The sequence below is a fragment of the Pipistrellus hanaki genome (genome assembly GCF_964339955.1).
Source record: "Pipistrellus hanaki genome assembly, chromosome: 2".
Classification (NCBI taxonomy): Eukaryota; Metazoa; Chordata; class Mammalia; order Chiroptera; family Vespertilionidae; genus Pipistrellus; species Pipistrellus hanaki.
In genome coordinates this window covers 7150543-7175057 of record NC_140504.1, presented here as the reverse complement: position 1 = coordinate 7175057, position 24515 = coordinate 7150543, and the positions used below count along the sequence as shown (strand labels likewise).

General features: G+C 59.1%; 1 protein-coding gene across 1 annotated transcript in view; it reads left to right on the top strand.

Moving 5' to 3' along the window:
- Nucleotides 1-18298, top strand: part of TSPEAR (thrombospondin type laminin G domain and EAR repeats) — a 105434-nt gene extending 87136 nt beyond the window's left edge. Inside the window, exons 4-12 of the mRNA XM_084873737.1 lie at nt 255-345; nt 1786-1939; nt 3201-3332; nt 4546-4772; nt 6075-6261; nt 7370-7599; nt 12118-12305; nt 15088-15189; nt 18064-18298. Coding sequence (XP_084729863.1) covers nt 255-345; nt 1786-1939; nt 3201-3332; nt 4546-4772; nt 6075-6261; nt 7370-7599; nt 12118-12305; nt 15088-15189; nt 18064-18217 — 1465 coding nt within the window. The 3' untranslated portion in view covers nt 18218-18298. The remainder of the gene's footprint in view (nt 1-254; nt 346-1785; nt 1940-3200; nt 3333-4545; nt 4773-6074; nt 6262-7369; nt 7600-12117; nt 12306-15087; nt 15190-18063) is intronic.
- The last annotated feature ends 6217 nt before the right edge of the window (nt 18299-24515 follow it).

The window sequence follows — 24515 nt, the reverse complement described above, 5'->3', positions numbered from 1 at the left end:
GCCACAGCCAGGAGCCCCAGGAGCCCCCAGGAGCAGGAAGAGACAGAAGGATCCCTGTGGAGCTAAATGTTGGACTTCTGGCCCCAGAACTGGGAGGGAATGGACGTCTGTGGTGAAGCCGCCCAGCCTGTGGTCCTTGGTTACCGTCACCCAGGACACTGGCACGTCCCGCATGGGGCACTGCTCTGTCCTTCTCTACACAAAGGCCTGCACTGCTCTCTCCCACGGCTAAAACCCTCACCCTCTGTTTTTAGAACTGCCGATGTGCCCTTCCCAGCCACCCTATCGGTGCAAGGAGCCAGGTTCTTCATCGGCAGCCGGAGGAGGGCCAAAGGCCTGTTCACGGTGAGTGTGGTCCGGCCGCCTGCCTGGCCTCCCCACGCCGCTGTTCGCAAAGGGGCTGTCACCGCAGACCTGCTGTCCCGATGCTCTGGCTCCTCAGATTGTCGTCTATCAGACAGGAATGAGGAACACGAGGCTCCGTGGAGTCCCACACATGCCGGGGCACACCTGACACAGGCCTTTGCACTCCCAGTTCCCTCTTCCTGGCCCACATGTCCCCTTTACTGCCCACATGTCCCCCTTTACTGCCCACCTGTCCCCTTTACCGCCCATATATCCCCTTTACTGCCCACATGTCCATTTACTGCCACCTGTCCCCTTTACCGCCCACATGTCCCCTTTACTGCCCACACGTCCCCTTTACCGCCCACGTGTCCCCTTTACCGCCCACGTGCCCCCTTTACCGCCCATATGTCCTCTTTACTGCCACAGCGCACATCCTACAGCCCTACCCCCTGTCCTCTTACCATGGAGGCCTTTCCCACCACTCTGAGAAGATGACCCCACGCCCAGCCCTCCCAGAACTGACCCCTGGCTCTTCATCGTAGCCCTGACCACCTTCAGACCAGCTGTGGGGTTTTTGCTCATTGTCTGTCTCTCTCCTAGCGTGGAGATGGGGCAGCCTTGTTTCCTGTGTGTCCTGTGTCTAGAACCATGCCTGATGTATAGCAGATGCCCTGAGAATATTCACTGATGGCGTGCTTGGATGGATGGATAGATGGATAGATGGATGGATGGATGGTGTATGGATGGATAGATGGATGGATGGTGTATGGATGGGTAGAAGGGTGAATGGGTAGATGGATGGATAGATGGATAGATGGTATATGGATAGACAGACAAATGAATGGATGGTGTATGGATGGATGGATGGATGGATGGTGTATGGATGGATAGATGGGTGAATGGGTGGATGGATGGATAAATGGTGTATGGAGATATATAGATAAATGAATGGATGGGTGGATGGATAGATGGGTGAATGGTGGATAGATGGATGGATGGTGTATGGATGGGTAGATGTGTGAATGGGTGGATGGATGGATGAATGGATGGTGTATGGATGGGTAGAAGGGTAAATGGGTGAATGATGGATAGGTTGGTGGATGGATGGAAGGATGGGTGAGTGGTTGGATAGATGGATGGTTGGATGGATGGTGTATTGATAGATAGACAAATGAATGGATGGGTGGATGGATGGATGGATGGATGGATCAATAAGCAATGTTGGCCAGTAACTCTAGATTCGTCCACAGGAAAGTCCCTTTGTGGTTTATGACCTTAGAAGGATGCCTAGTTCTCCACTGATGCACCCAATGCCCCCATAACCTATGCAGACTCTTCCCTCCTAGCTCTAGAGATGGCTAGCACCCCCCCCCTCACCCCCTCCACGGCATTTCCACCATCTCCCAGGGTCTGAACACACTGTCCCTCTCTCCGCAGGGCCTGGTCAGGCAGCTGGTCCTGCTGCCCGGCTCCGACGCCACTCCCAGGCTGTGTCCCTGCAGGAATGCAGAGCTCGTGCTGTCCATCCCCCCAATCCTGCAGGGTCTCACTGGGAAGCCGGAGGATAACGAGGTGCTAAAATATCCCTATGGTTAGTAAGCCAGAGCCACCTGCTCCCACTGGAAGTCCGCTTCCTCTGGAGCCTCCGACTTCCACCTGCTGCCTGTTTGTCCCCAGAGCAGCGATGGGGGCCCTTTCTCCTCATCCCTCCCCGATAGACACCACACCTCAGCCCTTGCCCCAGTGGGGGCCCTGCCTTCACAAGATACATTTCTGTTTTCCATGAACCCCCTGCCGAGAGGGTCCCCAGCTTCACTTTTTTAATTTCTGTTTGCACCTTCCCAAACTAAAGGTACGAGGTTGAGTATTTATTATTTTTAAAAATACCGGTATGTTTTTATTTATTTAAGAGAGAGGGAGGGAGAGATAGAAGCATCAATGATGAGAGAGAACCACTAATTGGCTGCCTCCTGCATGCCCTACACTGGGGATCAAGTCTGCAACTCGGGCATGTGGCCTGACCAGGAATGGAACTGTGACCTCCTGGTTCATAGGTCAGTGCTCAGCCACTGAGCCACCATGGCAGGGCTGTTGACAATTTAGGTAAACCACAGCTCCTGCCAGGGAGAATCCAACCCCCTCACCCACCCACCTAACCCCCCACTATTCGGCGAGGAGGGAGGACAACCTAGCCCGCTCCCCAGCTTCACTGGGCACACCCCCGACCTGGAGCGGGTGACACTGACAGCCAGTCCCATAACTGTGTTTTCAAGCCCCTGGGCCGGAGGCCCCTGGGCATCTTCCTCGGAGACCTGGACCGCTGTAACAAAAGGGGTCCTCAGGGGGCAGGACTCGGCCCCCGGGCCTTTGCCCAAGGGGTCAAGGGCATGCTCAGTGTCACAGCCTGGCCTCGGGCCTGGGTCTCAGGGCAGATATCACTTTGAAGTGGCCAAGTAGCGCCATTAGGACGTGTGTGTGTGTGTTTGACCTGAGATGGAGGCGTCATTCCAAGAAGACATGGGCTCAGATGCCACAAAACGAAGCAAAACGGAAGTTTAGATAAACTCATGCCCATTGGGCACAGATGTGGGAGGATTTTCAGAAGAGCAGGAGGCCCGGGGGGGGGGGGGAGGGGGGTGGACATGCTGCTCTGGAGCCACGGGGAGTTTTACCAGTCCCTCCACGCAGACGCCTTGGGGCGGCCACATGCCCTGGCCTCCCTGCCTCCTGGGACCCGTTTAAGAGCCTGAGTGAGTCCTGGGAGCCCAGCTTCAGAGACAAGGGCGGGACTGCCTCCTGCAGGGAGTTCGTGTCCGCTGGACACTCACCAGGCACCTCCCTGTCTCCCCCAGAAACCGACATGAAGGTGACGCTGGGATCCCGGCCTCCGTGCACCAAAGTGGAGGCCCCCCAGTTCTGGTTCGACGCCGGGCAGAAGGGGCTGTACCTGTGCGTGGGCAGCGAGTGGGTCTCCGTGCTGGCAGGTGCGGTGGACAGGGAGGGCGTGGCTCCCCGGGCTCCTGAGACAGGGGCTCTGCTCAGAGTCCGCGTTCCCTGAGAACAGGAGGCACACCACCCAGAGCAGCAAGCCCCCACGTTTCCTCTGGAACCTTGGGCCCTCCTGGGCACCCAGGCGGGCTGGCAGGGCTCGCCACCTCCCCTCGACCCTGCCCAGGAAGAGCTCGGGACTCTCCGGAGCCAGCCTCCCTCGTGGGGCCCTGCCCACCCTCCCTCCTCGCACCTGCCTGTGCTCAGATCATAGATTCAGCATGACGATGCCAGGGACCCGAGGGCATCACGGCCGCAGCAAGCTTTGCGGCGATCCATTCCTTTCCTTTTTTTAATTCTCACCCAAGGATATTTTTTCCACTGATTTTTTTTTAGAGAGTGGAGGGAAGTGAGGGGGCTGGGGGAGGAGAGAGAGAAACATCCATGTGAGAGAGACACATCAACAGGTTGCCCCCCATTCACATCCAGACCAGGGCCAGGGATTGAGCCTGCAACCAAGGTATGTGCCCTTGACTGGGAATAGAACCTGAGATCCTTCGGTTCATGGGCTGACGTCTAACCACTGAGCAAGCCGTCCAGGGCTCCATTCCTGGCGTGGGAAGGGGGAGTGAGGTAGCTCTGAGTGTCCACAGCAAAGGGGGACCAGCTCCAGCTGGACTGCTCTCAAGCTCCTGGGTCACCTTAGGGCAGTGGTCTGCAAACTGCAGCTTGCAAGCCACATGCGGCTCAAAATACCACGTGCGGGCATATCTACAGTGCAATTGAAACTTCGTGGCCCATGCACAGAAGTCGGTTTTTGGCCTGGGCGAGTCTGTTTTGAAGAAGTGGTTCTAACGGCAAGCCACACTCAAGGGGCCAAAGAGCCGCAAGTGGGACCACTGCCTTAGGGTATAGCCTTTTGTAGCCGCAGTGAGCATGGGGGATGTCTCATAAGACCCACCACATTGGGGTTTAGTGACCTTAGAAGGTGAGTACCGTTGGGGCTCGCCAGATCCTGAAACCCACACAAGCCGAGAGGGCTTCCCAGCAGGCCTCTGGCAGTGACCAGGTGCTCTGAGCAAACTGCCCTTGCCCCCTTGTCCGGGGTCAGGGCTCAGGGCCCGGGGTCGTGCTCCCAGGATGGTGCCTCCAGGCTTCTGTGCTGGGACACGGCAACCATGAACCGCGTCTCCCTGTCTCTCTCCCCAGCCAAGGAGAGGCTGGACTACGTGGAGGAGCACCAGCGCCTCTTCACGCACTCGGAGACGCTGGGCATCGAGGTCTTCGCCATCCCCGAGGCTGGGCTCTTCATCGCCACCGCCAACCGCAAGGCCACGTCCGCCATCTACAAGTGGACGGACGGGGCGTTCGCCTCATACCAGAGCATCCGCACGCACCAGGCGCAGTCCTGGAGGCACTTCACCATCGGGAAGAAGGCGAGTCGTGGCTCTGCGTCCTTTCTGAGCTGGAGTCACCCACAGAGTCCGGTGGGTGGGCTCCTGACACGCGTCTCCAGGAAAACGTGTTTCTCGTGGCTCCAAAGCCTTTGTCGGGTTCAGACGGCTTCCCCGGGCAGACACGTGGCCGCGTCTCTGCACCCAGGCGGGGCTTTGAGAAAGTCTGTTCGGCTCCCGACACACTAGGAAAGACCATTTGCTAAGATGCCGCCCAGGTAGGGTGCAGACTATCTTAGACACCTGTGGGGGTCGTTTGACTTGGTCCCGTCCACCAGGCAGAAGTCATGAGAGAATGCAACTGATTCACTCGCCCGATCCTGCCTTCCCCCCCCCCCCAAACAGGCCCTGGAGGCAGAGACCCTCGAGGGCAGCCCCTTGCCCCCCCATACCACCGAGTGGGCCTGTGGGTGGAGGGTCTGAGAGGACCCCATTCCCTTCCAGATGAATTTTCTCCCAGCTCCTCCTCCGTCCTCCCTTCGAAACAACAGTGTCTTGGGGTCACCTTCCCATGCCTGTCCCCCAATCATTCTCTCACCTACACACGTGCCAGGCACAGCCCTGCCCCCACCTGGACCCTCCCACTGGGGTGGAGCCGTGAGCAAGCAGACAAGCCCCTGCCCTCCGGTGGCTGGCTGCCCGCCATGGTTCTGGCACCCGGTCCAACACGTGAATGAATGACTCGCTCTCCTGTTATTTGGTTGATGATGTTTTAAAGGTGCTTATGTTTTGATTATCAAAGTTTTACATAGAAGAAAAGTAGGGAAATTTGGGAAAACAAGGGGGAGAGCCTCTTCAGGTTGCTCAAGCAGATGCAGGACTTACCTGGGCATTCTGGCGCCTGTTACAGCCACATAAGTGCACGATCATGCCCGCTGGCCATGTCACATGTAGTGGGGTTTCTGTGTCCTACTCGGCTGCGTGGCAAACACCGCTTTCTCGGGGAGAGTAGGGATTACGATCTTTCCTACACCCACGGGTGATGAGGAACACTTTTGTAATGAAGCTTTTCCTGGGGTTGGGAGGTAGACATGGCAGTAAGGGACTGGCGAATATGGGCACATAGAAGGGTCGGGAGGCAGACAGGCGCCCAGGCTGCCGAGGCCCTCAGTAACGGGGGGGGGGCCTCAGCCTCCGTTCCTGCACCTACACACACGTGCTGGGTACAGCCCCGCCCCTCCCTCGGCCCACCCACTGGGCATAGAACAGACAGACAAACGCCTGCCCATGCGGACCGAGACCTGGCTGTGGGCAGGGAGCCGAGTGTCCCGTCCTCTCTTGCAGATCTTCCTGGCTGTGGCCAACTTTGACCCCAACGAGAAGGGCCAGGAGTTCTCCGTCATCTACAAGTGGAGCCCGAGAAAGCTGCGGTTCACGCCCTACCAGAGGGTGGCCACCCACAGCGCCCGGGACTGGGAGGCCTTCGAGGTGGCCGGGGAGCACTTCCTGGCCGTGGCCAACCACAGGGAAGGTAGGGCTGTGACCTGCAACCCGGAGGTGACCCTCCCAGGGGCGGGCAGGACTCCCTGCAGGCTGGTCTTCATCTCGCTAAAGACGATAATAAATCACAGCAGCCCGGTTCCTCCAGCCCGGCCACCTGATGGCGGCCGCTGAGGGCGAACACACCTGAGCACCGCCCATCTGTCCAGGTGGGAAGACGGTGGTCGGTGCCTGCCCCCAGGAGAGTCCCCACAGAAACAAGGGCCACCTGGCTGCCCAGCCTGCCTCATTTCAAACTAACTAGTAACTGAGTAACTGACTAACTAACTCACCTCCTTCTGGGAGGAACTGACTGACATAGTGGGAAGGTGACAACTCTGGTCAGCTGGGGGACAGGGTGTGGACAGGTGGGGGTGTCGCTGGAAGGACATGGACCAGGTTTCTGAAAACAGGTCATCGTGTGCACACAGACCCTGTGAAACGTGGGTGTGAGGGGCCCACAAACCTTGTCTCTGGGTCAGCATTCACGCCCCCCCCCCCCCCCACAATAGTGACCTGGGCAAGCCCTTCCCCATCCTGTGACTCAGGGCCGGGCAGGTCCAAGGTGGCCTGGCCCTGCAGGGCACCTTAGCTCAGTGGGCTCCATGCTCAGAGTTTCCCTGAGCCTGAGGTCCACGAGGGAGCTCTGTGGGGGCCTGAGGAGGAGCCCCGACCACCTGCTGATGGGCAGGGCGACCCCAGGGGCCCGCTCACCAAGCTCTCCATGGAAGCGAGAAGCTGGCCAGAGGGACCCCAGGGAGCATGCGGCCTGGCCTGTGGGAGAGATGGGAGCCAAGGGGGTCCTGGGCTGTGACAGGTGAGGCTGGGGGGAGGCAGGGGGCTCCACCTCCAAGACCCTGAAGGCCATGGGGAGGGCCTGAGCCACCCAAAGGGGAGCCCCCTGAGGGCTTTCACCGGGGCGTCCTTGCTGGGGAGTGAGAGGGTGCAAGAGAGTGTGGGGCGAGCGGGCCACACCCAGAGCGGCCCAGGCCTGGCCGGGCTGGCCGGGCAGCAGGGGCCCTGGGGCAGGGTCCGGGAGGCCAGGGTCCCGCCGAGGCCACCGTGAGGCCCCCTCCCTCACCGCAGCCGTTGGCTTCCAGGAGACAACCACAACATCGACAGCGTCATCTACAAGTGGAACCCGCGGACCCGCCTGTTCGAGGCCAACCAGACCATCGCCACCTCCGGCGCCTACGACTGGGAGTTCTTCACGGTGGGGCCCTACTCGTTCTTGGTGGTGGCCAACGCCTTCAACGGCACGTCCACTAAGGTGCACTCCCACCTGTACGTCTGGCTGGTCGGCTCCTTCCAGCTCTTCCAGTCTTTCCTGGTAAGGAACTGCCCTGCAGCCGGTGCCCCCAGGCGCCTGCTGATCCCACACAGGCCTGGTGATGCCTTCACCCTGATGCCTGCACCCCAGGTGCCTCCCCCCGAATAAGGTTCAGGTCATGTTGCACACAGCAGCCCCCAAAAGAGCCTGGGGAGCCCTAACCGGAGAGGAGGGGTGCGCTGGCTCAGCTGTCCCTCTGTCACAAAGGTGTCCTGGCTGCACCGGGTGCTCAGACTGGCCTCCTGGCTCCGCTGTCTGGCCACCTCTGGGTGCCAGGCTCCTGCCCTGGGGCGGCTGGGCAGCTGACCTCTGACCTGGCCACATGCGGTGGGTGGGGGCAGCACTCTCCACACTCCCTCAGACCTCGCTGTCCCTCAGCTGGTCCCGGTCGCCATGGGCGGGCTGGCAGGACCTGTAAGCAGGGACTATGAGGGTGGGACAGCATCAGACACCCTGCGGACCGCACATGTCCCAGGCGGCTGTGACGTGGACCGTGACAGGAGCACAGGGGCAGGGCGGGGCATGTGTGTGCCCATTGAGGGGCAGGAGCTGCGGCCCCGGTGAGGGCGGTGGCAGCACCATCTGGAAGCTGCGGAGGCTTCCAAAGCCCAGCCAGGAAGCCGAACTCACGAGTGCTGTTGCCAGCATGACTCCAAGGTTAACACTCAGGGTGCTGCTTCCCAAGTGGGGTGGGGGGGTTTGCTGGGTAAGCAGGGCTAGGGTGTGGCATTATTCTTTTTCTTTTTCTTATTTTTTATTTTTTAAAATATATTCTTATAGATTTCAGGGAGGAGGGGAGAGGGAGAGAGAGACAGAAACATCAATGATGAGAGAGAATCACTGATCGACTGCTTCCTGCACATCCCCTCCTGGGGGTCGAGCCCGGAATCCGGGCATGTGCCCTGACCTTCTGGTTCATAGGTTGGTGCCCAACCACTGAGCCACACCGGCAGGGCCGAGGCGTTATTCCTGAGCAGTGACAGCGGTTCAGGCTTGCTGAGCAGGGGCCTCAGAAAGCTCCGTGCCAATAGCTTAACCTACTTCTTCCCGCACACAGCCGCCCTGTGAGGTAACTCTTTTTAAAGTACATTTTTATTGATTTCAGAGAGGAAGGGAGAGGGAGAGAGAAACATTTGTGATGAGAGAAAAATCACTGACTAGCTGCCTCCTGCACGCCCCACACTGAGGATCAAGCCCGCAACCCAAGCATGTGCCCGACCAGGAATCGAACCATGACCTCCTGGTTCAAAGGTCGACGCTCAACCACTGAGCCACGCTGGCTGGGCTGTGCAGTAACTTCTGCCACCAGTCCCCTCTTCTCATGGGAAACTGAGGCTCGGGGGTTAACGGACTTGCTCTGGTCAGAGCCGGGATTGGAGCCCAGCTGTGGTGCCGTGGCTTCATTCAGCGTGGGGCAGGGTCTTTCTCGAATGCTCCTTACGCGGCATAGGTCGTTGCTGGGGTGCCTAAGCACGCGGAGACTCGGGGACACAGTGCAGCCGTCCTGGCGAGAGGAGGAGGTGCTGGGGTGCGTACTGATCGGAAAGGGCTCAGCAATGGGCTGGCGGGGTCTGCCCAGGGTGACGGGATCTCTGACTGGAATTAGACCCAGGAGGACAAACGCATCTGGGTTGGGGTGGGCGGGACAAGAAGGGGGTTGTAAAGCAGGTTCTTGAGCTGCCCGGACTAGTGGGGACCGGGCCACAGGGAAAGAGCTGCGTGGAGGCTCGGGCAGGGGGGCAGGCGACAGGCGACAGCCGTGCGTGTGGAAACTCTGTGGGCTCTAAGTTAATCACACGTGTCACCGAGGCCCTGTGGGTGCCTGGGAAGCAGGCGGGGTGGCAGCGCCCCGGGGAGGTGCCTGCCCAGGAGGGGTGAGGGCTGTGCAGCTGCAGCTGGGCACCCTGGGAGCTTACAGGCGCGGGCGGGGCCGGAGGGATCTGAATTCTGTGGAAGGAGGGACAATGGTAGGAACCAGAGACTTTGTTCTGGAAGAAGACTCAGTGATTGTGTCCAAGTCTCCAGCAGGTGTGCTGGGGCCGGAGCCAAGCTCTGTGGTGTCCTGGGGGCAGGGCCGCAGCCTGGCACAGGAGGGGCAGCTCGTGGCTTTGGTCCACCAGGCCAGGTCCTTGGCAGGCCCAGACCATCTGTGATGGGGGAGAGGCAGGGCTTCTGTAGTGGGTTGGCGGTCATTTGGGAGATTGCCATCCTACGGCTACCAACACGGTGATCCGAAATCGCCTACATTTGAACAAGAAGATGCACTACGACAAAAGGCCGATTTAGGAAGGTCTTCCTCACAGCTGGAACCCAAGGACCTCCTTGCCCACACTGGCCCGATGACCTGGGAGCCCAGTCACCCTCGAGGGAGGCTGTCAGGGGCTCCGGGGGCTTTGGGGGTCACCATCACCCCGAGAGGTGCTCCCGAGCCCCCGGGCACCATGCCAGGGCTGGCAGGGCAGGCTCCGGGAGAATTCCGTGGGAAGGAGGGAAGGAGAGGAGGGACCGCCAGCCCAGCAGGTGCCTCAGGCTGGTGCAGCCCCAGGCAGCTTCAGACCTGCAGCCTCCGGCCCAGCTGCAGGTGTTACCGCTCTGGGAAGCTCCTGGCAGACACCCTGTGGGGGTGAGGGGTCACTGACAGCAGTGACCGTGACCCAGCCAGCCCCAGGCAGGTCTCTGCTCGCCTGTGGCCAGATGAACTGCAGAGTACCTGCTGCATTTGCATTCTAGAGTGACATGGAGTGACTTTTTAGTAAAACCATGTCCTGAGTATTGCATGGAAACACAAGTCCTGGAAAACTGTTGTTTCTCTGAAATCTTCATGGTATCAGCTGGGTGCACAGAGCCGGACGCACAGAGCCGAGGCAGGATGATGGAACCCTGAGCGACTCCCATCTGACACTCCTCCCTGCCTCCTGCCTTGCCACACCCTGGGACCTCTTCTCCCGGCCCCCATTGTTCACCTCGGGAGAAGGGAGCGGTCTGAGTCCAGTGGCTCAGAGCCCAAGGAGGTCCTGGCCACCTGGGGGAGACCCTCTTCCAGCTCCTGGCCCCTGAACTGTGTGGGAGTGCCCGTGTGCACGCATGCATGCAGGAGTGTGTGCATAGGTGTGTGTGTGCGTGCAGGTGTGCACACACAGGTATGTGCATTTACTCGTACACATGCATGGGCTGTTTCCCATTGACATAGTTTCCCCAGCACAGGTGAGAGGAGCTGGGATCTAACAGTCTGGCATCTCCTGTTCTGTTTCTGTGAAGTCACCACCACATGTGTGTGACTCTCGGCCCCGTGTGGGTCTGTAACTGTCGCTGTCCGTGAAGCAGCCACCGGGCGAGGGAGTGTGGGGAGAGGGGTGATGCTGAAGGCCCCTGCGGCCCCCAGGGTCCCAGCCTGCTCAGAAGTCGTGGGGCGCCCCAGGGAAAGAATGGTGCCCCCTCCCAGAGCCGCATGGAGGGGAGGACCGGCTGATCCAGGAAAGCCTTACGGAGCTCCTGGGGCTGCCAGGTGTCCTGGTTCCGGTCCTTGTCCTAGTGAGTCATCCTTTGGCTTCACCTCACTTGGCTCCGCTCCTCAGGACCGATCCAGACCTGTGTCTAGAGCTCCTGGCTCCCAGCCCGGCTAGGGGCCCCCAGGAATGTTCTCAGACAGCAGCTTCATGGGCTGGGCCGAGGCGGACAATGTCGCCCTCTGCTGGGCGTGAGGGGGAAACACTGTTCCCTGCCAGAGTGCACTGCCGGGCTCTCCTCCCTCTCTTACCACTGGGCCTCTTCCTGCACCTGCCCCTTGTGCCCCCGGAAAATGTCTCCTTTCGTTTCTGCCCTGCCCTCTCTCTCCTGAGCTCAGGCCTGGGCCTGGATGTGGATTTTGCTGGTCCTCTCCTCCCCATGCACCAGCGCCACCATTAGGCCCCAGATGCTGGCTGTGAACTACACATCACTTTCCTCCTCGGGGGCCCCACATGCAAATCAGCTCATGCAGCTCCGGGTCTGGGACAAAGGCTCCACAGTGGCCTCTCGGGCCACAGACCAGCCCTGTGGACCCTGCACACCTCAGCCTCGAGGGTGACAAGTGACTTAGGAGCAGCAGTGTGCGGGGGGACCCAGAGACAGGGCTGTGGGGGGAACCTCAGGCAGGAACACAAGAGGTGCCTAGAGGTCGCTTCAGAGTTCAGGGCCAGCCTGGAGCAAGCAGGGAGGGCTCCCTGGAGGAGGTGTTGTAGCAGCTAGACCTCGAAGGAAGGGCAGCATTGGGGCCTGGGGGAGTGGGTGGCACAGGTGGCTGAGAAGCAGCCCCCTCCAGTGGCACAGTTCAGGTACAGGCACAACTGGCACTCGTGTCTGTAAAAGGAGTGAGAGTCGATGGCTTGGGAAATGGAGTGAATCCAGGCTGGGGACCTTGCCAGTCGAGCTCGGCGGTGTGCGTGTGTGTGTGTGTGTGTGTGTGTGTGTGGCGTCACTTGGCGGCTCCCACAGTCTTTGTTCCTGAGCGCGGCCTGCCCCCCTCTCCCTCCCTCCCAGACATTTGGCGCCGCGGACTGGGAAGTTTTCCACATTGGAGACAGGATCTTTCTCGCTGTTGCCAACAGTCACAGCTACGACGTGGAGGCGCAGGTGCAAAACGACTCCTACGTCATCAACTCGGTCATCTACGAGCTCAACGTCACCGCACAGACATTCGTCAAGTTCCAGGAGATCCCGACCTGCAGGTACGGCCGAGCCGGGAGCCGGCCGGGCGGGAGGGCGAGGCCGGTCGGGCACAGCACCCGGGGGGCTCACAGCCGCCTTCCCCACCGCGCTAACCACCGAGCCCACCCCGAGGAGGCTGCACTCCAGGCCTCACGCTCGGTCCTCGAAGCCACACGCAGTGGCTGCCAGCACCGAAGGTGGCCTGCAGCCCGTGTAGGCGGGGCCTGGCTCCTGCAAACCTCCTCCAGGGCCAGTCCAGGGATTCTGTGGCTCCTGTTTGTAACCTTGACTCTCATTCCTTTGAAACGGTGTGGCTTGTTCTTGACACTTCAGTGGTTTGTGTTAAAGTCACAGGTATGTTAAGGTGACCAGATGTCCCGCTTCTGGCGGGACAGTCCGGATTTTTAACAATTTGTCCCCCGTCCCTCGGCGTTTTAAAAAATATTTTTAGCAATTTGTCCCCCGTCCCGCGGCGTTTTAAAAAAGTCCCGATTCTTGAGAATCGGGACTTTTTTAAAACGCCGCGGGACGGGGGACAAATTGTTAAAAATCGGGACTGTCCCGCTAAAAGCAGGATGTCTGGTCACCTTAAGGCAGGGGTCCTCAAACTTTTTAAAGTGGGGGCCAGATCACGGTCCCTCAGAGAGCTGGAGGGCCGGACTATATGAACTACTAATTCCTACTGTAACACCTCGGCTGCGCTCACTGCCCAAAAAACCTGGCGGGCCGGATCAGACTCCTCTGCGGGCCGCATGTGGCCCGCGGGCCGTAGTTTGAAGACCCCTGCCTTAAGGTATGTGCAACCATCACCACAGGTGCCTGGGAGAGAAACCCCTGCCTTTAGCAGTCACCCCTTCCCCACAGCCCCCAGCCCCCGGCACCACCCGCCGGCTGCCCATGCCCGCGGATCCCTGGGGTGGGCATTCACACGAAAGGACACGTGTCATGCTTCCTTCCTGTGTGGCCAAATGAGCGCATCGTACAGACAGGCCACAGTTCACCCACCCAGTTGCCCGTGGGTGCACGTGTATGTCATTTGAACCGTTTGACTAAACGCAGCTACTCTAATGAATAAAACACCCTCAGAGGAGAGTCAGGGTGACGGCGGTCACGCTGCCTCCAGCTGAGCAGGAAGCCACGCTGCACACCGTCTTCCCCTGGCGGGGTGCAGGCTGTGAGCGCCTGCTGCTCGAGACTTCTCCGTGGGGCTGGGATCAGAACCCAGTTACGCCGGGAGGAACCACTCAAATGGGACGACACCACGGACCCTGCCCGGGGCCACACCTCTCAGGCCGCTCCTCAGGGAGCAGAGCTGTGGCCAGCACTGTGGCCACGGGTGGAAGGGGCCGAGACGCGATCCTGGCCAATGGGAGAAGGAAGGTGTGAGGTGCCCCAGGGTGGCCTCAGCCATCCCTGCGTGCCCCCAGGACCTCCCAGACACCCCCTCGCTCTCGGGGTCCTGCCTGAGCTCCCTGCCCTAGGCCAGAGCTCTCAGTCCCCGCCGGGAGGGAACCTGCAGTGAGTCTCCACCAGACAGGGGGCCCCTCTGGTGCCCGACCAGGCCGCAGCCTGAGGCCACCAGACTCACTGGCCAGGCCTCGGCCTCTGACTGACCAGCGTGTGGCTGCAGCCTCAGTTTCCTCACCTGTAAAGTGGGCGCAGGGCCTGCGGTCATCTGAGGGGTGATGGTGGGGCCTCCTAGAGGGATGGGATTCTGGGGAGGTCCTCCAGGAAGTTACCTGTCAGAACCCCCAGGACTGACCGAGTCTGTGCACAGACTCACCCTTAGCGGATCAGTCAGTCCTGGGGGCTCTGACAGGTTAGAGCTTTCCGACTTAGACAGAATGCACGTGTCAGTTTGCAATGAGAAGCACAGCTCCCGAGTGCAGGGGGACCATTCCTATGCGGGCACCTTATTGGGGGGTGGCAAGTCTCCTCACGCTCCCACCTCCAGGGTGCTGCGAGCGCCTAGGAATGCCCTCAGCTTAGCACTTTCCCGATTCTATCAACCTCTTCGGAGTGAGAGACTCCGTGCCCATCTCACACAGCACCGTTCACACTGGCAGCCCACGTGTCCGTCCACACGGCGGAATAGCATTCAGCCTTACCGGGGAGTGAAATTCCGGCAAGGCTGGCCCATGGGAAAACCTAGAGGACAGCACGCTGAGTGAAATGAACCGGACACGCAAAGACTGGAACGTTCCGGAGGTGGATGGTGGTGGTGGTTGCACAACCCTGTGAATGCACTTACCGCCACTGAGCTGTGCGCTTACAAGTGGTTAAAAGGAGCCCTGCTGGAGTGCTCAGCTGGTGGAGTGTCATCGTCCCACACACCAAGTGGTTGCCGGTTCAATTCCCAGCCAGGGCACACGCCTGGGTTGCAGGTTAAATACCTGGATGGCAACCCATCAATGTTTCTCCCCCCCGCCCCCCCCCAAGCACATCCTTGGGTGAGGAATTTTTTTTTATTTTAAGTGAATGACTAAACTCCCTGTGTGGCTGAGAAAAATCACTCCCTTCAGGCCTGCCCCCCGCTCTCTGTGGGTTTGGGGTGGGACCTGGGCCCCACGTTCTGGGATTAGGAGAACTGGCTGGAAACCAGCATCCAAGCTCTGGTATACCTCGGCTCCATACCCTAATGTCTGTTTCCTAACATTGGTCCTTATTGCTGTCCCTTAACTCTGGCCCCTAGTGCTGTCCCTGACGTTGGCCCCTAATGCCTGGCCCTAACGCCGCCCCCTAACGCCGCCCCCTAACGCCGCCCCCTAACGCCGCCCCCTAACGCTGTCCCCTTGCTCCCAGCGCCCTGGACTGGGAGTTCTTCTCGGTGGGAGAAGATTACTTCCTGGTGGTTGCCAACTCCTTCGACGGAAACACCTTCTCCGTAAACAGTATTATTTACAGGTAAGCAGCGTGGGGTAGACTGCCCTTCCTGCCGGCGACCAGCTCAGAGCCAGTCACAGGCCTGGAGCCCCTGGGTGGCCGGGAGCCCCGAGCCCCAGTGCCGGCCCGGTCCCGGCCACGCCCTGGGTCGGCCGGGTGACCGTGGCCATGCCGATGCTCACCTCTCTGAGTCCGGCCGGGTGCAGAGCAGACACAGGGCTCCATTCCACGTCCCCACCCAGGGCGCCCGCCGGTCTCTCCACCCGGCAGGCGTCCTGGGTAACGGTTCACGTCCTCACCGGGCGCCGTGCCATCCTCGCTGAGCTCCCTTCTGGCTGCTGCTCAGTGTTGTGAGCACAGCACCTGGGTTTTCCATCCCCGCCTCCGGCTGCTTTTGGTGACCCTTTCTGTGCCTAGCCACCCGACCGAACCACCGAACGATGGATTCTGATCGCTTTCTGGAGCAGGGACTCGTGGGAGTGCTGAGCACACAGCGGCCCCTGTGATAAAAGCAGCTTGGCCTCTTTCCTGCTCCTGTCTGCACTGCCTGCCTGGCCTTCCCAGCAGCCAGAACTGCCAGGAGCACCATGAGGCCGCAGGGCGGCGGGCGGCCGTGGTGAGCGCAGGCCAGGGTCACAGGCCGGCCCCCGAGTCCGCGTGGTCCTGTTCACAGCTCTCCCCGGGGAACCTGTTGGCGCAGTGACTCAAGAGAGGTTTCCTGGAATTCCTGGGACCAGTGCCACTGGATGCCGCGTAATTACTTCATGTGCCAGTGGCTACCGATTGTTTCAGGATGATTTAAGCGTTTTGCATCTTTAATAGGAAATGAAATTGCTCTGTGGTTTCCATCTGGGGCCGAACGGTTACCCAGTTTGAGGTGGAGCCTAACTTAACAGGTGCCCGCTCCACGGTTCCCACCACGCCTCGGGGCTGGAGGAGTCTCAGTGGTAGGATTTCGCTATTTCCTTTAGGATTGGGTTGCACCCCGTTCGAAAGCCCCCTGGGCCCGGGCCCTTTTCCAGTGTCCCCGGGGTCACTGGTGTCATCAGGCCTTCCGTCTCTTGAGACAATTTTGGTCACTCGTGTTTTACTAGAAACATCAACTTTCTTTAGGCTTTCTAATTATATATGTATTCGCTGAAGAGTGTTCAACATGACAGCATGATTTTAAAATTAATTAAATGTATTAAGACTAAATTTTCAAACATGGCCAAGAAAAATGGGATAAGAATAAAAACAGTGAAGGCGGCTCTGACAGCGTGCAAGGGAAGCAGTGTGGTTTTTGCAGAAACAAATCTGTGGGGGGGTGTAATACACACCACAAGAAAGCCAAAAATTATGGCCACTTAATGTGATAAATGTTGTGTTTCAACTCAATGCAAAAAGGATGCATTACATAGTAAAATGATTTGTACATCATTTTCTGTCCATCTGGAAGAAAATAAACCTCTATTCCTGCTTCAGATTATTCAGAAAAAAATAAGTTTTATGAAGATTAGGCATCTAAATGTAAAAAGTTAGACTATAGAAATATTAGGAAAAAGCTAAGGTGATTTTATTATAACCACAAAGTTAGACAAGGAGACATGGAAATCTCCTTAGACAAGGCTGGAAATAGGTCCCCTGGCTGACTACACACCTTTAAAAGTTTTAAATGGAGAAAGACATCCTATTCAAAATCAAAAGGCAAACTTTACCACTCTTACAAAAGAAAAGGAACCCCTACAAAGTAATAAAATATTTTTTTTTAATTCAGAACAATGGACAAAATAGGTGAGCAGGAATTTTCAGGAGAAAGCAATGGAAGACATGAATAAACATTGAAAGTTGTTATTCTTTTTTAAAGAAATATATTTTATTGATTTTTACAGAGAGGAAGAGAGAGGGATAGAGAGTTAGAAACATCGATGAGAATCATCGACCAGCTGCCTCTTGCACACCCCCTACTGGGGATGTGCCCGCAACCAAGGTACATGTCCTTGACTAGAATCGAACCCGGGACCTTTCAGTCCACAGACCAATGCTCTATCCACTGAGCCAAACTGGTTTCAGCCGAAAGTTGTTATTCTCAAAGCAGGAGGGTGACACATTCTCTTCCCTTCGTTTTTCTGAGAGTGGTGCATGGAAGTGGGGGGGCAGGGGATGGAACCCTGGCCCTTTCCCCCCAGGACAGGGGTCACCGGCCTTTCTGGAAAGTAGTCTGGAAAAACAACAGCATTAAAATGACTCATGCCTTTGGACCCGGCCCCTCCTGTGAGAGTGCCACCCTACAAAAGTTGGAACCTCCTGTTGGTAAATCCCCTTGGAAGGCAAAACCCAGACCCCGCTGACTGCATGAGCCGCAGGCCAGGGGCCGGTTCCGGATCCAAACCTGGGGGGCGGGGAGGAGCGGAGCCGTGTGCCCGGAGCGCCATTCCTTCACTGAAAAGCGGGGGCGCCACACCCGTGGGGTGACAGGTGTGTGTCTGAGGACAGGCGCCTCCATGTCAACTGTGACCCCAGGAGAGGGGACGGGGTGGGCTTAGCCCCTGCGGTTACCCATCGAAACTGCCAGGTCCCTTCTCCGCCACTGCCCCCCTCTTAGTCCCCACCCCCACCCCCCACCCTGCCGGTGGCAGAGGCCCCAAGGCCACTCTGGGCTGGGACCAGTGTCTGGGTGGATATGAGGAGCTGCAGGCGGTGGGCAGGGCAGGTTCCTTCTTCCAGGCCCTCGTTTCCCTCTTTGCAGGCTCCGCGTCTAGCTCTCTCTGAGAGTATAACCGGGCAGCGGTGCTGCCCGCAGGGGCCGGGGGACAGGAGCCTGGGGAGTGCACAGCCTGGACGTGCGGGCAGCCTCTCCCACCCTGCGAGCCGCCTGGCACAGGCCGCCCGCCCGCTGACGTGTGTCTCCCGCAGGTGGCAGGGGTACGAAGGCTTCGTGGCTGTGCACAGCCTCCCCACCTTCGGCTGCCGGGACTGGGAGACCTTCCACACCACGGCCGGCTCCTACCTCGTCTACTCCAGCGGCAAGGAGCCCCTCTCCCGGGTGCTGAAGCTCAGGACAGGGTGACGGGCATGGCCCCCGGGCACAGGACCCACCTCCCGGCACCCCGGGACCCCACTGAGGCGCCCTGGGACCTCTGGGGGGGATGCACCTTGCTTCCAGAGCCGCTGCCTCGCGGGCCTGGCCCCCCTGCGACAGGAAACGTCTGTGCCCTCTCCGGCCGGTGCCCACCGCGGACAGAATCATGGACGGCTCGTTCACCGGACACCAGGGCTGCCCTGCGTGCCGGGTGCCCTGCAGGGAAGTCACTTTGCAGGAAAGCTCGTACAGCCGTTTACCTCACACAGAAGCCCGGTCAGCTGACCCCCCGCGGCATCAGCTCGGGGCCTGGCCCCGCTGGCCTGGCCGTCCAGCCCGGACGAAGGGGAACAGGCGGGGTGCCGCCCTCCACGTTCCTACAGCTATTTATTGTACGTTGTCCACGCTGAAATATATTTATGACTCTTTACACAGAGCAGCTGCCTCTGTGTGTGTCTGGGGGGCCTGGCTCTCAGTGAGCACGGCCTGGGCCTCGCGCTGCCACCAAAGCGGAGGTGCCCTCGGGTGCCCGGTCACCAGCGCGGCCGGAGGGCACCTCACCTACACAGACCTTGGGCCTCCGTCCACCCTCACAGCGGCTGTGTGTGCAGGATGGCCTGGGCTGCCTCCTCAGGCCAGTGCTCCCCCTGCTCCGCCTGAACACCCGAACCCTCCACGGGGGGGAGGGGGGGGAGGGGGGGAGTCTGCCTCCCTGGGTGCTGCTGGGGTGACATAAACCCTGGGAGCCTGGAGGGGGCGGAGGGGCCTCGAGGTGGGTGGGGGTGATCCGTGCCAGAGGCTTTGCTGGAGAGGCCCCCGGGGTTCATGTGGAGCCAGGAGACCCCTGGGGGTGCAAGGCCAGGCCTGTCCCGCTGTCCGTGCCGCCTGCCCAGGGAGGTGACTCCGCAGGGGGATGTGGGAGCCGGAGCTGAGCCGCAGGAAGGCCCCACGCTCTGCTGTTTCCTCCTTAAAACTCAGTGATTTTTGCCCAAGATCACACAGCCGGGGCACAGCGGCGGCTCCAGCCCCGGAGCCCTGGCTCGCCGTGGCCAGTTCCCCGGGAGGACAGGGCGGAGGCCCGCCTGAGCCTGCTCCTCCTCCGTCCATCAGACCTGGGGTCTCCAGACCCTGAGCAGGGCCCTTCTGATTTCTACAGGCTGAGGTTTTCCTAGAGCCTCCTTCACGCCTTGGGAGGGTGGGGCTGACCCCAGCCAAGGATGTCCCTCCCCAAGGAGAACAGCAAAGGGCAGGGGTAGGGATGGGGAGAGGTCTGGGCCAGGCCAGAGGACCTGTGAGAGAGAGGTCTCAGGCTCCTGCACCCCTGCGTATCCCACTCCCACCTCCAACACACTCATTATTCATTATTTTGGAGAAAGAAGATATGCCCTTCACACCAAGTCAGGCCTCATAGCAGCCGCCCCCGTGTCCCTGTTGGACCCCACATCTCTGCTGTCACTGTCCCTTAGGCCTGGCAGTATCCCTGCCCTGGGCAGCCAGGGGCCCAGAGTGTTTAGTCCCTCCCACCTCTCACTTCCCAATCCCCAAGCCTCAGTTTACCACTGTGGGAGGGGCAAATTGGGCACTGCCCATGACCTCCAAGCACCCCCCCTTCACAGCTTCTCTCTCCCTGGGGTAACCCAGCCGCCCAGTTTTCTCTCTGCCCTGAGGGTGTCACTGCAGGGTCTGGCTCACCACGGGGCCAGGGTGGGGGGTGGGAGGACTGGCGCCCAGAGAGGAGGGAGGCAGACACACGGGGAGCCCCCACGTCCCTGCCGAGGACTCCTCAGCCGGCAAACGGCGCCACCTCACCTCCGCACAATCTTCAATCTCTCCCACTGGCTGGAAACAAAACCCACAAATCAGGTCTTGTTTAAATTATGAATGCAAACAGGAGAAGGGGCATGCAGGGAACATTGAAATATTTACATCTTTTCAAGTCAGGCGTGCTGGGTTTTGTCTGGTGCATACACGGTTCGCGGGGCAGCCTGCAGTTGCACGTGAATTTGCGTGTGGTTTGACGTGCTACGTGCTTGTCTTTCTGACACGCATGTTGTGTTTCCTGCACCATCGTCCCCACTCCGCTGAGCTGGGCGCCTTTGTAAACCCACGGGGGTCCTTCTCAACAGTCTTCACTGTGAAAAAGAACAAGCCCTCTAAGAACATCTCAGCACAAATTGCATTTTTATTTGGATTTGCTTCTTCGAGGCCGTGATTTCTGGAGGAATATTTTCCACAGCAATTTTTACATCTGCTCCTGACTTCCGGGGCTCCTCCTGAACCCCGGACAAGGCCCAGGACGGCCAGATGTGCGGAGTGGCCCCTGCTCCACTGGTCCTGCCAGGACCCGGTATTTCTGTCTCACCGTGTGCCAGGCTGGGAAGCGGAGGGCTGCTGACAAGCTTGTCTTGTTTCCCCATAGCCATCACGCCTGGTGTCAGGGCTGCTGGACTTTTCCTGTAGCGCCCGTTAATTTTGCCAACACCCATCCCCTGCCCTCCACCACACACACACACACACACACGCATGCATGCACATCCCACCTATGCACACATATCCCATGCATGCACACACATACAATACCAATCAAAATCCCAAAGCTTGCATAAGCCAGTTTGGCTCAGTGGATAGAGCGTCGGCCTGTGGACTGAAAGGTCCCAGATTTGATTCCGGTCAAGGGCATGTACCTTGGTTGCGGGCACATCCCCAGTAGGGGGTGTGCAAGAGGCACCTGGTTGATGTTTCTCTCTCATCGACGTTTCTATCTGTCTATCTCTCTCCCTTTCTCTCTGTTAAAAATCAATAAAATATATATATATATTTTAAAAATCCCAAAGCTTGTTCTTTTTTTTCCTTTTATTAGAGAGGATTTATTTGATACTATAAGTAGTTGGATGCTGAACATCCTGTAGTAAATCTTTTTTTCTCTTTTTTCCCCCATTTTTTTTTATTAAGGTACTACATGTGTATATATCTTCCCCTTGCCCCGCTCCCATACATGCCCTCACCCCCCAGTGTCTTATGTCCATTGGTTATCCTTATATGCATTCATACAAGTACTTTGGTTGACCTCAGCTTGCCCTTTTTAAAAAATGTGTGTTTTTTTTAATTGATTTCAGAGAGGAAGGGTGAGGGAGAAAGAGATAGAAACATGCATGGTGAGAGAGAATCATTGATCAGCTGCCTCCTGCATGCCCCCTACTGGGGACTGAGCCTGCAACCCAGGCATATGCCCTTGCCAGGAAACCAACCCAGGACCCTTCCGTCTACAGACCTATGCTCTATCCACTGAGCCAAACCAGCAGGGCCCAAAGTTTGCCTTGTTAATTAATGAAGAGATCTATGGAGCATTTCAAAGAATTCACAGGCAGAATAAAATAAAAAATAAACTTTGAAAAAAATGGGGGAAGCTTGGCCTCCAGGTATTAAATTATATTAAAATTAAACAAGTCATCCTGGTTGTTGGCATGACCTGGTAAAGTTTAAGTTACAGATACTGGAAAGCAAAGGCTCTAGAATGGATTTCCCCCCTATCTGGAGGAAGTGTTTCACCTTTCTACAGGTCAGACAATGGAGGAAAATGGAAGGGAAGATGGAGATGACGGAGAGATGATTGCACATCTGTTGAGCACATACTGTTACGTCAAAACGTAAGCAAGTGGAGGAGAGGCGCCAGCACAGATGGGTGATGCTATCGGCACGCCCGGGGCTTGGTTCATTCCGTCAGTCCTCGGTCTGAGCAGCTCTAACAACCCGGGAACCAAGGCCCACACGGGACCCAGGACGTGAGCAGACCTTCCCAACAGAGGACATCCCAGCGATGAAAACAGACTCAAGTTCTGACAAGTTCCAGCCACGGTCAAGGCCCCTGAGTGTCACCACAGCAGGCACCCGGGGCCGGCGGCCGCGGTGACCAGGACCTGCCTGGTCCAGCACGGGGGCTGCTCCGCCTCTAAAACGGAGACAGGCACTTCCTCTTGGTTTGCGAGAAGAATGCCTCAGGGAAATCTTGGTGGCCTCATTGTTGTGATGTCCAGACCAACAGACTGGTTTTTGAAGACGACGTCTCAGCTCAAGGCAAAGACGGGAGGCTTGGCGACCACTCTGAACCCTTGGTCCAGTGACTTCTGCAGGGGCTACGGAGAGACCACAAAGTACCGAGGGGGGGGGGGCAGGGTCCCGCTGACCACCCGCAGGGCGACCCGCTGGTCAACACCACTAATTCCGAGAAATCCCACAGAGAGACAGCAGGACCCAGCCCTGGCGCCCAAAAGTGGGCACAGAGAGGGTGGTAGCTGAGCCAGAGACAGTGCAGGTGCCAGTCCAAGGTGGCCCACTCAGTGGATGGGAAGGGTGCCCTAGGGGCCAGGCAGGGCAGCCCCTAAGAACTGTGCTGGAGGGCCTGGCCTGGCTGCCCATCCTGCACGCGGCCCCCTCGGGGAAGTCCAGTGCAGAGGCGACCGCTGCTCAGAGCAGCCGCCCGGCCCTCGTCACTGACCTTCGGAGGTCTGAGTGTGTGCGGTGGGCAGGGGTGGAGGGAGGAGGGTGGCAGGGCTGAGCAAGCGTTCTCATTGGTTCCCCTACCCTGGGCTGGCTGGGAGGCGGGAGTGGGTGTGACTTCATATGACAAGAGACTTCAGTGGTGGATGACTGGTCTCCTGACTCGCCTGGGGGTTCGCCTGCCACAGTACAAACGGGGTGAAGGAAGAGCTGCCGCGTCCGTCAATAAAATCACTGCGCTGGTCTCCCTTCGGGGTTCTCTCTGCATCTCAGTGGCTCCACCTTCCAGCCTGGCTGCTGGCGTCTGTCTGCCATCCATGGCTGCCCGGTACTCCCCAGCTCAGCATTCACCAGCTCCTGGGGACCTTGGACAAGTCATTCACCTGCCGGTGCCTCAGTTTCCCCAGTCGTCAGAGCCAGTCGTTAGCATGGCCTCCGGAGCCATCTTTCCAGCGGCTCCTGGTTTCTCCTCCGCTGCCTCTGTGCCCCCCCCCGGCCCCCCCGCCTCCCCAAGAGCAGCTGAGCTGGCAGGAAGGTCAGCCAGTGCCTGTCACTGGGGGATGCTCTCTCCACCTCCCTTTGCACGGAAAGCAGGCCAGCATTGTCAGCTGTGCTTGGGAGCGGGACCTGAGAGCCAACCCAGGTCCACTCCCTTTCCTGCCAGTGCTGTTGCCATGGTTACAGATGCAGCAACCCCGGGGGCTCCGATGCAGCATCCCAGACCGGACTGCGAATCCGGCGGCCCTGCCTCCCGCGCTGGCCCCTCCCCGGTCCGAGGCTGAGCCGAGGCCTTGCCTCCGTGTGCCGATGGTGCTCCTGAGTGAGAACTTCCAGGCCCAGACGGCAGAGCACGGATTCCAGGCAGGCTCTGCCCCAAACAAACCGCCTCCTGACGCGTCATTCCCCCGCCGGGCCTCACCACCTCGGACTGAACGTGGAAATGTCCTCTACCGGGCCAGGCCTCTGAGAGCGTTAGCCCAGCCCCGGATGTGCTGTCCGGGACTTCACGGCTGCTGCCCCCTTCCCAGGGGCCGGCCGGCCCGGGGCCACCCCGAGGTCTGAGAGCGGCTGCGGACCTCCCTGCTGTGTCCCACAGGGTGTGCGTCTGGCCTCACCCCGGAACCCAGCCCCTTGTGCCGTGGGCTCGCAGGCCTGGCCCCGCTGCCCGGCAGCTCTGCGGGGAAGGCGGGTCTGCAGGGGAGGTCTGGGTGGGGGCGTGGGGGCCGCGGAGGGGCAGACAACGGAATCCACTCCTGCCGATTTAAGCACGAGGAGGTTTATTGAGGGCTCAGAGAGTGGGGAGGACGGTGGGATCACACTTCAGACGGAACTTCCAGGGGGAGGACTCCCGGCCCCACTCCAGGCTGCTGCCATGGTCGGGAACCGCCTCAGGTCCAGCACATTCCACCTCCCACGGCCTGTGCCAGCAGCCCTGCCTCCCCCAGGTCACTCAGTCCAGGATCAAAGTTCCTGCAGACGCTTCTGTGATCAGGAGAGCCGGTCAGCAGGCAGGGCCGGTGCCCAGTGCCCATGTGGGTGCCCAGGAGTGTCCGGCCTCTGCTCACTACACCCCTCTCCCCCATGAGGAACCCCAAAGTTGTATGGCCTGGACCCCCAGGCCCTATGAAGGACCTGTTACCTGGATGGCAAAGAGAGCCGGGAGCCACTCTGACCCCACTGCCCTCCAACTGAAATGGGCCGGCAAAGGCCCCCTCTGGCCATGTCACCACCATCGTCAACACCGGTCCCCTGGACGGGGCCAGCCTGACCCCGGCCTCCACAGATGTAC